The sequence below is a fragment of the Rhinichthys klamathensis genome, unplaced genomic scaffold (assembly GCF_029890125.1).
Source record: "Rhinichthys klamathensis goyatoka isolate OS25496 unplaced genomic scaffold, OSU_Roscu_1.1 h1tg000247l_1, whole genome shotgun sequence".
NCBI classification, from domain to species: domain Eukaryota; kingdom Metazoa; phylum Chordata; class Actinopteri; order Cypriniformes; family Leuciscidae; genus Rhinichthys; species Rhinichthys klamathensis.
The window spans coordinates 986,404-1,000,269 of record NW_026606769.1 but is presented as its reverse complement, the minus strand read 5'-3'; the positions used below and the strand labels follow the sequence as shown (position 1 = coordinate 1,000,269).

The 13,866-nt window shown below is 35.3% G+C and overlaps 2 protein-coding genes across 7 annotated transcripts; one reads left to right on the top strand and one right to left on the bottom strand.

The window, feature by feature from the left end:
• Positions 1-564: 564 nt before the first annotated feature.
• On the bottom strand, positions 565-1,633 carry dtd2 (D-aminoacyl-tRNA deacylase 2). Of its 3 annotated transcripts, XM_056266324.1 has the most exons (4): positions 1,548-1,633; positions 1,327-1,442; positions 1,148-1,217; positions 565-1,034 (listed from the first exon to the last, which is right to left on the bottom strand). In XM_056266324.1, the coding sequence occupies exons 2-4, from the start codon at positions 1,438-1,440 to the stop codon at positions 712-714; spliced, it is 507 nt and encodes a 168-aa protein (XP_056122299.1). In that variant the 5' UTR covers positions 1,441-1,442; positions 1,548-1,633; the 3' UTR covers positions 565-711. The 3 variants fall into 3 exon arrangements, with proteins under 3 accessions (XP_056122299.1, XP_056122300.1, XP_056122301.1); XM_056266325.1 differs by lacking the exon at positions 1,548-1,633 and having other exon boundaries at positions 1,327-1,522; XM_056266326.1 differs by lacking the exon at positions 1,548-1,633 and having other exon boundaries at positions 1,148-1,236.
• An 81-nt stretch (positions 1,634-1,714) lies between these two features.
• nubpl (nucleotide binding protein-like) lies at positions 1,715-7,048 on the top strand. 4 transcript variants are annotated; one of them, XM_056266320.1, is made up of 11 exons: positions 1,715-1,957; positions 2,282-2,429; positions 2,559-2,593; positions 2,706-2,796; positions 2,915-2,954; positions 3,702-3,792; positions 4,160-4,253; positions 4,554-4,639; positions 4,803-4,923; positions 5,103-5,185; positions 6,793-7,048. In XM_056266320.1, the coding sequence occupies exons 1-11, from the start codon at positions 1,826-1,828 to the stop codon at positions 6,856-6,858; spliced, it is 987 nt and encodes a 328-aa protein (XP_056122295.1). In that variant the 5' UTR covers positions 1,715-1,825; the 3' UTR covers positions 6,859-7,048. The 4 variants fall into 4 exon arrangements, with proteins under 4 accessions (XP_056122295.1, XP_056122296.1, XP_056122298.1 ...); XM_056266321.1 differs by lacking the exon at positions 1,715-1,957 and having other exon boundaries at positions 2,331-2,429; positions 2,543-2,593; XM_056266323.1 differs by lacking the exons at positions 1,715-1,957; positions 2,282-2,429; positions 2,559-2,593; positions 3,702-3,792 and having other exon boundaries at positions 2,717-2,796.
• Positions 7,049-13,866: the final 6,818 nt, after the last annotated feature.

Genomic DNA, 13,866 nt, shown 5'->3' with positions numbered 1-13,866 from the left:
GTCTAATATAAAAACCGGCGTTTTCTGCAGTCTAAGAAAATTATCCAATTTAATCAACATTGTTGTTCCTTTATTGAACATAACTGGATTTATAATGACTTTTTTTCTATGCAGATAGACAGTGGCCTATTACTCAGAATGTTCCAAGCAGGAAGATAAACAAATGTCAAGGTTGATTTATGGCTTGTCTGATTTTTTAGTGTATGAGTACAAGAAGTCAAGATTGAGAGGGTCTAATATACTATTTTTTAAAAACAGAGTGTCTATTTTAAATTTAATATGGAATTTAATTAACACACTAATTAGCAGGTGTAGTTTTTCTTTAAAATCAGTCTTTTACATGTTATTAATTTATGTGTATATATGTGTGTAAAATAAGGGTGTTATCCTCTGCTGTATACTACTACTACTATTTTAATAAAAATAATAACTGGCACAGATAAGATAGGATACAATAGTTAGGATTTTTATTAGTAGTTACGACCCAGAATTAGGCAAATAGGTGATTAACACATTCACAGAATGACAGCACTCATGAAGATAACATAAACGCAGACACACATACCAGGCTTATGCCTTGCACTTAAATCAGGAGTGGAACTATAATGTGCATTAACATCTTTTGTACTACTTCTGAAGTTCATGATCAAGTCCTTCAACCACTTCTGACCACTGCTGTGAAGAATCTACAAACAAGTGAAAAAGTCATTCTTAAAACTCCATTAGATGAGTGTATGGTCCGTTTGTATCCAGCTTTAGTACTTGTCGGTTTCCATACGTTCCATGTTTGACCTCTGTAACAGTGTCACTTTTCTTACAGGCTGAGAGTTCACTTTGACAGAGAGACACAAAGCTGTCGTAGAGCCTCAAACCTTCATCTTTCCCAATGTTGCCATGGTACTGCATCCCTTTTCCCTTTGGCTTTCCTCCAAGTGTGGCTTGTGGTACTATGAGAACACTGCCAGGTAGTGCAAGGACTGAGGTATACTTTCCAGATTCGTTCTCACAAAGCTTCATGTTCAGCAGAGTGTTCACTGAGAGGGGAAAAAGCAGTAAATTAAGCTATTGAATTGCCTAGCCCTAGCCTATTGTATTATATTTCAGAATTCATGCATTTTTATTGCAAATGTGAAGAGAATTTGCATACCCATCTTGGGGATAATATCTTCGGTTGCACCTTTGAAAAAGCAGATGTAGATAACCATTCCCCTGTTAATCTGAATGATCAGAAATACACTAGGTCATCATTTGGACAAAATAATAATAAATAAAAAAAATAATAAATTGAATTAATGAAGATTATTTGTATAATTATTTTTCTGCTACCTCAGCCCATTCAGCTTCACTCTCAGCATCTGGAGGTTTGACCTGCAGTCGCGCATGCAGACATTGCTGGAGAATCACTCGCGCTTTCATGTCGTTATCTGTTCTCTCGGACATTGCTACAAAATAAGACGAAATAAAATAAAAATTACGATTGCGATGAATGTGACCAATTTACTTCCGAGATAATATAAATAATATCTGTTTTGTTGCGTGACCTTTACCGTTTCATTTGTAATGGAAATGAACTCTGGAATTACAGGGGGTTCCGTTTCCGCGTGTGAATCCAAACATTATACGTCATCAACAGGAGACAGTGCAGCGCTACTGCACGACAGCTGCCATATATTTTGAACAACTGCACTGTCTTTGCAATCTTTACTGTTTTTTAAAGAAAGAAATTGGTGCTGCAGCGTAACCGAGTGCTTTAAACTGACACCACAGCGGTGGTAGTCTTTGTTTTGCTCGTGACATAGTCTGTGATCTTTATAAACCTGATAAGATGGTTCAATTACACTACAGCTACAAAAAGCTATTTCAAATATATAAATTTTCCTCAAATATTATAGGTACATCGCTATTACCTAGAAGATTTGTTCCATCACATCAAAATAGACATGAAATTCGCTTCAAGGTAAGAAAATGTCAGAAATAGATAACTTAGTGATTACATTGCCATTAGTATAATGCCATTACTATTATGCTTGCTTTGGTTTTGTCTCGTATGTTATATGATCACTGTCTGCCTGCCTGTTCATGTTGTTGTGTCTAGATTGTACATTTGTATCTGTCAACATTATGTAAAGTGTCCTTGGGTTCTTGAAAGGCGATATATTAATATCATTTATGAAAGTATTAATGTTGTATAGCATGTATTTTTCATAAAGATGCATAGACTCAACTACATTAAATTATAGACCGTAATAGTGGTGCATATGCTCACACTTTATTGTGTTAGACTTCAGGTGCTGGTGAACGAGCTCTACAGGAGAGACAGAGGCAGCACATGGCACGAGGTTTGCCAAAACAGAAGCCAATAGCTGGAGTGAAGGAGGTCATTGTTGTTGCATCAGGGAAAGGAGGGGTGGGAAAGTCCACAACAGCAGGTCTATTGTCTTTTGCATTCATTGACCTTTGTTTGTTTCATTCCACAATAATCTAACAATAAAAAAATATGCCTTTGGTCAACTGCCAATATTTCTCTGAAACACTAATTTAGTTGAATGTCTTCATAGTGAATCTTGCTCTTGGACTCATGGCTAATGATCAGGTAACGTACAGAATCCAGATAACCCAATATAAGCCACTGAATTAAATCCACACAATTATTGTTGCTGATTTGCCTTCAATAAAATCTTCTTTTATACCGCTTTTGCATGTAGAGTAAATCGGTGGGTCTTCTAGATGCTGATGTCTATGGCCCTTCAGTTCCCAGGTTAATGAACCTAAAAGGAAACCCTGAATTAACAGACAGTGAGTATTGTGGCCACATTTGCTTTGTAAACAAAAATCATTAAAATAATACAAATAAAAATGGTCGGTCAGTCAGTTAGTCAGTCATGTCTGATCCATTTTTCCTCTTTATTTTCAGATAACTTGATGAGGCCACTTGTAAATTTTGGAATTTCTTGGTAAGTACATTTCTGAATAATAGCTGTAGTGCAACAATATTATTTTATATAGACTACCATTTAAATATTCTGGGGTCGTTTGATAGAAGTATCTTATGCTCCTCAGCATGGCTGCATTTATTTGATCAAAATACAGTAGAACAGTAATATTGTGAATTATTATTATTATTATTATTACAAATTTAAAAAATATATATATATATATATTTTTTTTAATATATTTTAAATACAATTATTATTCCTGTAATTGCAAAGCTGAATTTTCAGCATCATTACTCCAGTCTTCAGTGTCACATGATCCTTCAGAAATAATTCAACTGATTTACTGCTCAAGAAACATTTATTATCATCAGGGTTGGAAACAGCTTAACATTTTTGTGGAAACCATGATATTTTTTTCAGGATTCTTTGATGAATAGAAAGTTTATTAAGAACAGCATTTATTTGAAATAGAAATCTATTGTAACATTATAATCTCTTTCTAACAATATATCTTTACTGTCACTTTTGATCAATTTAATGCGTCTTTGCTGAATAAAAGTCACTTACTGAATAACTGTCACTTTTGATAATCCATGCTGAATAAAATGATACAATTATTTTTAAAACAAACAAACAAACAAACAAAAAATCTTACTGACCCCAAACTTTTCAAAGTTCTAAGTTATTTTTATTGTATTTATTTTTTCTCCAATTTTTTTTGCATTTTTTTTTATGTCTTAAAGTTTGCTTCCCTGCCCTCTACAGCATGTCAATGGGCTTTCTGGTTGAAGAGGTGGCACCTATTGTGTGGAGGGGTCTGATGGTGATGTCAGCTATTGAGAAACTCATTAGACAGGTGTGTAATTTAAATTTAGAAATTGCTGTTGATAATGGGATTTATCAAATATATAATCGTGGCGAGCAGGACGAGGTCGAGGGCCGTGGGAGGACGGCGCGAGGCCGGTGGCGTGATTACTAATGAGCAACACCTGCTCGACGCACCGGTCTCTCACGGCCCTCGGCCTCGTCCTGCTCGCCACAATCATTTTTCTCCATGGTCCTCGTCCAGCACAAATAGATGCGATTTCTTCAAGGGAGTTCAATTTCCATTCATTAGCATATCTTAAATGAATGTGCATGAATTGGTGTGTCCATGCAAAAGTGTGTCCAATTTATTTAAAATTGTTGTTTCTTTCACTACTATAATGACTTTTCCCTTGCAGGTAGACTGGGGGAATCTGGATTACCTTGTGATTGATATGCCACCTGGAACCGGAGACGTCCAACTGTCTATTACTCAGAACATTCCTATAGCAGGTAAATAAACAAATGCAATGGCTGATTTATACTCGGAAAGAAGCATTTTACCTAATGTCAGTCACAACAAAGCACCATGGATTTTCAGATTTAGATTCTCATTTAAGGTTTGATTGTCATTTCTTCCATCAGGTGGGAGACAATTGGATACATTAACACTCTCTAGTATTCAGAACATTCATTATGAAATCAGTTTTACCACTCTATATCACAATCTAAGTAGTAATTGACAGGTTTATTCATTAAATGACAAGTCTTTCTGTATACTTTATGTGGGCTTATGTCGGTTCCACCTCTTAGGCGCTGTGATAGTGTCCACTCCTCAAGACATTGCCTTGCTAGATGCACGAAGAGGTGCTGAGATGTTCCGAAAGGTTAACGTTCCGGTAAAGCATTTGCTTTTCTATTTAAAGGGTTCTACCTTTTCATTTATTTATAGTTTAAAGTAATTACAGTGAAGCAATATGACAGTCACATTTAACTGATCAGTATCAGTATTTATTTATTGCTTTATAAATATAAATTTAAGTATGTGAATTGCTTTTTCAGGTACTGGGTTTGGTTCAAAACATGAGTGTTTTTCACTGTCCCAAATGCAATCATCAAACTCACATTTTCGGCTCAGATGGGGCTAAAGAGCTGGCTCATACCCTCGGTGTTGAGATGCTTGGTAAGATCATTCATCCAAATATATTACTTTATGATTGATTGTTTAGCATTTAAGCACATTTATCAAAAACTGTGACATTTACGAAATATAATACAAAAGTAAAATTGTTTGTATCTAGATTTGATTCAAGTGGATTAGCCAATCTCTGAGGACACACTGTTTCTCTGTTCTCACTGCAGGAGACATTCCTCTTCATCTTAACATTAGAGAGACATCAGACAAAGGACAGCCTGTGGTTGTGTCGTCCCCAAATAGCCCAGAAGTAAGTGGATCATAATGGACTCCTGTCTTGCTTTTCATTGTTTTCTATTATGGTAGTTACTGTAAGGCTTTCAGGATCTTTGGGTGGCAAAATTTGCTACAACACCACTTTGGTAGCATATATTGATAGATTTTTAATTCAAAATTTTAAACCATTTCAGTAGCATGTGTTTATTATAAAAATCTACGAATTTGTACAATTCAGAAACCCTTGTTGTTAGCGACATCGGTGGCCGTTAACTGAACTGCAGCCAGCAACTAATTGTTCGTGCTCTCACTCGTGCACGTAACGTACAAGAAACTGAACGTTAGTAGATGATTCAATGCCCTGATATTTGTATATATATATATAAATATATGTAAATACGTGTTGTGCCCTTTCCTCTCAATAACAAAATAAACACACAACAAAAATGACAGCAGTGAGAAAACAGCAGTTAAGAACTTCTGATCATAGCGATGTGGAGATGCTTGCACAAGCTCTGCAATTCACTGGCATTATGTCGACAGACAACATATGAGGTAAAATTACACAATTATAATGATAATATTTGAGACTATAGACTATATAGATTTGGCTATGTTAGACTAAAAGTTGAAAGAAATCTCCTTTTTGTGCACAACACTGATTGACATTACAGTACAAAATGGCTCTTTCGGTATTATCTGGAACATTGTATAAGCATTAATTTCATGTGACATAGAAGGGAAGAGAGGCTCTCGGGAATCACATCCTTTTGTTTTTCCCAGCAAAAACGTCCCCAGTCCTTCACATAAAAATCAGTCTACAGGCTTTTATGGACATTTTCAAGTTTCAAGTTTGTATTTATTTATATAGCACATTTAAAAACAGCAAACAGGGCTGACCAAAGTGCTGAACAATAGACAAGATAAATAACAAGGACAAACCACACTTTTTTTAAAGTTCCACATTTTTTAAAGTTCTGTTGCAAGCTGTTTACACATTGGCAATAAAATAAAGTAATTTATACATGAAAATTTCGTACATATAGCTCAATTAAATATAGGTACATAATGTATAATATAATATTATACTTGAATACTAAATTCTATTTCTCAAACCACTTGTGAGATAAATGGCACAAATGGCAATATAAATATTGTATAATATATATACATAATAAATTATTTACTTAAATGTAAATGCTCTTTGAAACTTTCTAGTTTGTGCCAAAATTTGGTTATAGGTACATAATGTATAATATAATATTATTATACTTTAATACTAAATTCTATTTCTCAAACCACTTGTGAGATAAATGGCACAAATGGCAATATAAATATTGTATATTATGCATAATAAATTATTTACTTAAATGTAAATGCTCTTTGAAACTTTCTAGTTTGTGGCAAAATTTTGTTATTCCTTAACGGTCATGCAGAAAATATATCACTGAACTACGATAATATGCCTTTAAGTACTTTGGTCGTAAAATGTTAAACTAACCAAACCAAGTTTCAGATTATTACAAGTAACAAGATTTAAAAAAAAACATTTATGAATTAATTTTTATAATATAATAACTAATCATTTTATAATTTTATAACTAATTCTAATATAGTTATGCATATTTATCTGTTTTGCAGGCCGAAGCTTACAGAAGAGTTGCAGCAGCAGTAGTACGGCGACTGCGAAGCATCCAAGTTAAATGACTTCCAGATTTAATCTAGTCTTGGTGACCTGAGGATAATGTCAGTATTGTATCATTGCCTCCTAATCAACTTATTTACCCATTTAAATTGGTATTACATGCCTATTAGAATGTTATCATTTATCTTATTTATACACAGACATACTGTTAATGTTATTTACAGGCATTAAAATAACTCATATTAATAAAAATAATTTAAAAGAGTTTGGGAAATCACAGATTTTAAGTTATTTTAAATTCGCTAATGTAGTGTCCCTTTAAGTGTGCAAATCTAAGATGTTTATCTTTTCCCACTAGAATAGTTGTTTACCCGGAAGGAACTGAGATAAAGCGCAAATTTAGTGCTGCTTCAGTCAATGTCAACGATGTGTCTTTCTAGACTCAACATAAAGATGGTCATTACAGGTCTTAGCCACTTGATGGCACTGCAAATGTATTCATACATCTTATTGTGCTTTGTGTTTGATTTATAGTGAAACAAGCTAAATTAGGTCTTTCAGTTAAACTGTGACTTTTCCTATTATGATAGTTAACATGATTGGACTCTTACTTAACTCCATTTAATAAAGAAAAATGGTTCCAGCCCAGTAGGAAAGTGGGATGAAGTTTTCACGGGATGAGAAAAACAGGGTCACTTCCTGCATATTTTCAGAGCTCCCTTGACTCAGCTGAAACAGCCGTATTCAGTCCACCCCTGTGTAACAGGCCAGACAGACCAGTCTGTGATTCATCACCGCAATGAAGCTATTCTGCTTTCTTTTAGTCTCAATTGCTTAACTGTTCCCAGAAGACCGACCCCGGGGTTTCAGCTGTACAATGACCTCAGCTGAATTTGGACAGTTACACATTTGGTGTTATTTATTCTCTCTTTGTTTTCGCGATTAATAAAGCGCTATCCCGATAAAGTGCTTTGTCTGATGTCACTGAGTGCAGTGGTGTGACTCACACTGCCATGAGTGTGTCATTGAGGTGTGTAAAAGGGCAAATAAACATCCATTCATATAGAGATGTGGAATTCACCCAAATTATGTTTGGGATTATTGTCCTGGAAAGGGAATTTCACAATGAATTGGAGAAAATTGAAAAAATGAACCAACCAGCTGATCCTAGTTCAGACAACTTCCACTATGGGTTTTTGGAGACTCGATGGCATATTCAGATTACTTAACAAGCAACATGAATGAGCATGTTTCAGGTAATTCCCAGTTTTGCTGGAAATGGACTTCTAAAACATGTCCCAGTGTCCTTGGGGTGTTATCAGTGACATTATAAAAGCAGACTTTGCCCCATGTGGTAAATACGGCTTATAGCTCCCAAGGCTATGGGGAAAAAAAAAAATCAATAATTAAACGGGGTAGCTGTGGAGCCCAAGAGGACAGTCTTATTTCTGTGTCATCTTTGATTCATGAGCAGATACTGTTAATAAGATAAGCTGAGGTGCAAACGAGAGATTTAAGGAGAAATCACTTCTTCTTTTTTTAATGCATTTTGCTCAAGAAAGATCACATGGAATCCATGTTGTTGGTCCCGTGGCTGTAAATTGTTCTATTTACATTATTTAGAGTAAAACGGAACACATTTTTTCAGTCAGATCCACGATCAAATGACCATCAACTATCACTGTAAGTTAACTGACACAATATTTGAACTATAGTAAGCTCTCTCTGCATCCTCATGTACATGAAGTCTTCATGGCTAAAGTATTGGCTTCATGGCTGTATATTGGCTGAAATTGAGATCTGCACATGTATAATAAAAGACATATGTATAATTGATTAAAATTATGTAAGGTACATGCCTTTTGAGGCCAAGGTTTTCAAGTGGTGCTCACTGCAGCTCCCCCTCTCTGGATGTCATGGGTTGAGCTTGACCTAGTCCAGCTCCACCTCTTTGGATCTAATGGGTGGAGGGACAGAGTTATGGGTAGGGTTAGGGTGTGTTTGGAGCTTCTAGCTCCACCCATTACACCTACATTACATCCAGAGAGGGGGAGCTGGATTTCATGCTCCACCCATGGCTCTGCAATGAGCAGCCTAAAGGTTTTTCAAAGCACATATATAAAACTGAAAAATGAACCAACCAGCTGATCCTAGTTCAGACAACTTCCATCCACTATCTGTTTTTGGTGACTCAATGGCATATTCAGATTTGAATATGACAAGCAACATGACAAGCAAATATTAACAAGCAACATGATTGAGCATGTTTCAGGTAATTCCCAGTTTTGCTGGAAATGGATTTCTAAAACATGTCCTGTAAAACATAATGTTGCCATGTATAATATATCTTCTTTAATGCTATATCTTGGGACCTGATTCTAAAACATCAGAACACTTTCAGAATTTTTTTTTGCAAACATTGTACCAATTGTACGGATATAACTGTGTGTAACTGGGGCAGCATCCTTAAAGGAACAACTTTGCATCTTATTTACCCCTAAAAGGGCCAAGTATACGGGTACATATATATATATATATATATATATATATATATATATATATATACCGTAATTCCTCAAATAAAGACCGGTATTCAAATAAACGCCGGGCCTCTGATAGTGGCCGGGGGCGTGGTCAACGCGGACAAATAAAGGCCGGTCTCAAATTAAGGCCGGGGAAAAAATAGTGTGAATAGGTACACTTTAAATGAATGTACACTCAAAGACGGACGCGCTCAGCGCTTGTCATATATCACAACTATTAAGTGTTTTTAACCACATGTTTATTTTAGGTTTCAGACATTTAAATAGATATGATTTATAGCAAAACAATAAATGTATAGTTTGTAAAATACACAATGGTGTCTATGGAAGCAGCAATAACAATCCATTCAAATATATTTGGCGACGTGTTTTATTCATATCAGATACACAGTGTAAGTAACTATAAAGTTTACTCTATTCTTCTCCCAGTTCACCGGCCACTTACTTTCATGTATTTCGGGAGAAACTGAAGAATTCACGCGCTGTAACTTAACAAATACAACAGGAATCTCCGAACTGCGGTGCCCATCTCACGTTACAGATCAAGATCATTTATAAAGGGTTTTAAACGACAAAACAAACTCACTTACACGGATTTGAGAGTCAGAATAGAAGATAGTTGATGACATGGTAAGCAAGTTTGTTAATATTTAGAAATAAAAGCGCTACATCTGTCATATAGCGCTATTTTGGCTGTGGTGAACACGTGCCAAGCATGACGCGTCACCATGGAAACTTGGCTGGCGGGCGGGCGGGGATCGCGAATTAGAAATAAAGGCCTGCCTCTAATAAAAGCCTGCTTCAAATAAAAGCCGGCTACCATCTGCAGTTCAGGTAAATAAAGGCCCCGGCCTTTATTTGAGGAATTACGGTATATATATATATAATACACGTTACATATATATCTATAATACACGTTACATGTATTTATTTTAGTAATAACTATAAATTATGCATATTTCCATGCAACTAACCCTGAACCAAACACGTATCCTACCCTAACTCTAGTAAGTTTGTTAATTAGTATTACTCAGTACTTAAATGTATAATTACACTGTAACAGGGACACATTAAAATAAAATGTAGCCTAACCTTAATTTGTTATTAATTAGTTTTTGAAGTGTGCCCCATAAAGATAATTTTTTATTCACATTTATTTCCTGAGAGTGCATATAGCAGTCAATACTTTGTATATTCACCATGTTGAGCTTTTTATTTATTCTGTAAAGTGGGATCATCTTTTCTCCACCTGTCAGCTTAACTAAAATATCAAAATATCCCAATGAAGTTCTTCCCATTGAAAATACTCATAGGAAGCAAGCTCTTGAATTCTTCAGAACTTATTTAATTTTTCATCCTAGCTAAAAAACAGCATTTTTAAGCTTTAGATTTTAAGATCAGAGAGACATTTTGACAATATTCCACATGTGGCTCTACTTATTTGCATGATATCTCTTCTCCTCAGTGACCCGGAAACCCAGCCCTTCCCACAATCCTAAGCGTGGATCCATGGCAATGTATGTGCTGCTGCTCAGGCTAAATAGCAGCAGCAGCTGGTTCCAATTGCACTGCAGCACAAGGGAACAGGAGAGGAGGATAGGAGGGAGAGGAGGATAGGAGGGAGGGCGATGTATGCTTAAAGAAGCGCCTGTGAGTTGCTTTTAACTCTCTAGCATCATGGTCTTCTTTACAATACACTTTGGGGGCATCTCTATAAGCAATATTAGCCGTATAAAACTATATCATAAGAAGTAGTTTGTGTAGTTGATCAGGTACTGAAATATATATATAAAAAAGAACTTTGGGGGATACCCTTCCTGAACATTTACCTAAGTGCTTGGCTATTTTAGATAGCACTAAATCCACACAGCGAGGACTAGCCCAATCTTGCACAATCAGGCTTCACACAAAGGGTGTGGACACCAGAGCTTCTCAGCAAGACTGCTAGCACAGCTGACGGTGAATTGCAGATCTGAGGGGTGTTGGAAGGAGATTGGGGGGGGAGGTAAATAATTCATGATGTAAAAAAAAAGAAAAAGAGAGGGAAGGAAGGAGATTTAAAGGAAGGCACTGCCAGACATATTAGTGAGGTTTGATGCTGAGCGTTTGATGTCCACATGTTTGTGTTTTGTGAGCAGTAGCTGCCTTAATGAACATGACTTACTGCTGATCTGCATACAGCCTGTGTTAGGGAAGTTCAAGCATTACTGAATTCTGTTATAGCATGACAACTTAATATATAACAATAATAAAAACATCTCAATTAGTACTTTAGAATCATTGCTTTTATTGTTGACTAAAACGTTTTCGGTAGTTGAAATAAAAGCAAATAGAAATAAAAAATGTTTTTTTCTAAAAGTTGAATGAATGAATGAATGAATGAGGCATTTATATAGCGCTTTCATATGTTCAACAGTTAAAAGTTCAACTAAAATGAAAAAAAAATAAAAATAAAAGCTAATTTAAAATATGAATAAATACTGCAGTAGTATTTAAATAACACCAAAATACCACGGTTTTGAATCCAGAATGACACAAAAATAGTTTCAATGGAATATTTTAAAATGATTGTTTTTAGAGGAAGTGATGGCTGCATGTGGCTGATGGCAGTACAATTTGAATGTCAAATCCAGACACAATTATGACACTGTGATGAAATTCATTCGGCAGTCTTTTATATCATTGTTCAACAACAAAGAGAAGCTTTGGATAAAAGAGGCATATGTAGTCAAACTATCTGATTTATGGTCGTGATTTACTAAGGGCAGACCCAAAAGAACCCTGAAAAAATGTATCATGTTTCTTGAGCACCATAATGAGCATATGACAGTGATTTCTGAAGGATCATGTGACACTGAAGACTGGAATAATGTAGCTTTGTCATTACAGGAATAAATACAATTTTAAAATATATTTAAACAGATATTTTAAATTGTAATATTATTTCACAATATTACTGTTTTTACTGTATTTTTGATTAAATAAATGCAGCCGTGGCGAGCATAAGAGACTTATACAAACTAACAAATATTTTTGAACTTTTGAATGGTATATATGCAGTACGAAAATATGTAATATTAGAATGGGAATGACTTGAAGCAAACAATGACGGTAAAATAATTCTACCCTCTAAAAATGAAAACATATAGTTTTTTATTAATAGTGGTACCACATTTACAACCTGCACGTTTCATTGCACTTTCTTTAAACAAAAATGTTGTTAACCACATGACAAAACAATGATTTCAGACCCAAAGTGGTCGGATTTACCATTTGCATTTCCAAAAGAAGAAACTTGACATTTGTGTTGTGTCTCGGGACAGGGAGGGGCTGGCTGCTGACCACAGTAGGCGTTGTCTTGGGAACAGATGTGCTCTAGACAATAGATTTGTTGAATAGAGAATTATTTTATAAAACACAAGCACATCAAACACAAGAGAAGCAGCAGCGTGGGCTGACCCACTATCATTCCCACCCATGTAGTTCTGCAGGTTATAGTAGCAGAGGATCCTTTTGCCTGACACACATATTTTATTTCAAAACCTTTTTAGAACACTGAAGGGGTATGTGGTTATTCACTGATTTAAGATATGCTAGTTTCAACTGAAACTCAAAGATAAAGATTTAGTATTTAAGTTTTTATTTGAACTAAAGTATAATAAAGGCTTAAGCACAGGGCTGTGAAAACCCAAAAGGTATGGGTTGGTTAAGATCAGTAAACAATAACCTCTGGGTCCAAAAAAACAACTGTATAGACTATAGATGTTTGCTAAGTTCATTATAGTGTACACACTTGCTAAATGAACACTCATATTGACATATTGATGGAGTAAAGGTATGACGAACTATAGTTTATGATAAAAGCTGGGTTCAGAAATGGTTTTAAATTTAACTTTAGACTTTGTGCCAAATCTTTCCATAACAATAGATAAAAATTGTGCAAACAGGATAAGACCGGCCTTTCTAATCTGTGGTGTCATTGAAATAGCAGCTGAGCCTTCAGACCAGACCAGGACAACAGAGCTTCAACTTCCAGCTCAACTGGTTTAAATAATGTAAAATAGAAGAGGAGTGCAATAAAAATATTTCACAACTTAAAATATGCAAACAAATATTTATTAAAATACATAATTTGAAGTAAAGACAGGCACTTAAAAAAAAACAACTTTAAATGGTAGGCCACTATTTGAGAACAGAAAAAAATCCATAGAAAAGGCCCAAATAAATGAAACAACTTCAAACTTAACCAGCAACCTTGAAGCAAAACGTTAGTGGTATTTCCAATGCTATTTAGCCTACTGCTATTTCCAGTCAACATCAATCGTAGATAGGCTAGATAGATAGGTAGATAGATAGATGGAATCGATGCATTTTTGTAATGCTTTATTCCTTGCTTTTACTTACTTATTTTTTGCTATAGCATAGATCACATTAAGATATTACAAAATCAGAAAGTATTAACTAACATGATCCTGAGAGGCAATCGTGAGCGCGCGTCGTGCCCCCGCGGTGAGCGGAATGGAAAAG

Bases quoted from the DNA above. Each gene is read 5' to 3' on its own strand.
- dtd2 (XM_056266324.1), bottom strand. From the start codon at position 1,440: ATGTCCGAGAGAACAGATAACGACATGAAAGCGCGAGTGATTCTCCAG. The intron at 1,218-1,326 runs GTAGCAGAAAAA...CTGATCATTCAG, and splicing joins GTGAAGCTGAATGGGCTGAG to ATTAACAGGGGAATGGTTAT. The intron at 1,035-1,147 runs GTATGCAAATTC...TTCCCCTCTCAG, and splicing joins AGATATTATCCCCAAGATGG to TGAACACTCTGCTGAACATG.
- nubpl (XM_056266320.1), top strand. From the start codon at position 1,826: ATGGTTCAATTACACTACAGCTACAAAAAGCTATTTCAAATATATAAA. The intron at 1,958-2,281 runs GTAAGAAAATGT...TTATTGTGTTAG, and splicing joins GACATGAAATTCGCTTCAAG to ACTTCAGGTGCTGGTGAACG. The intron at 2,430-2,558 runs GTCTATTGTCTT...ATGTCTTCATAG, and splicing joins GGGAAAGTCCACAACAGCAG to TGAATCTTGCTCTTGGACTC.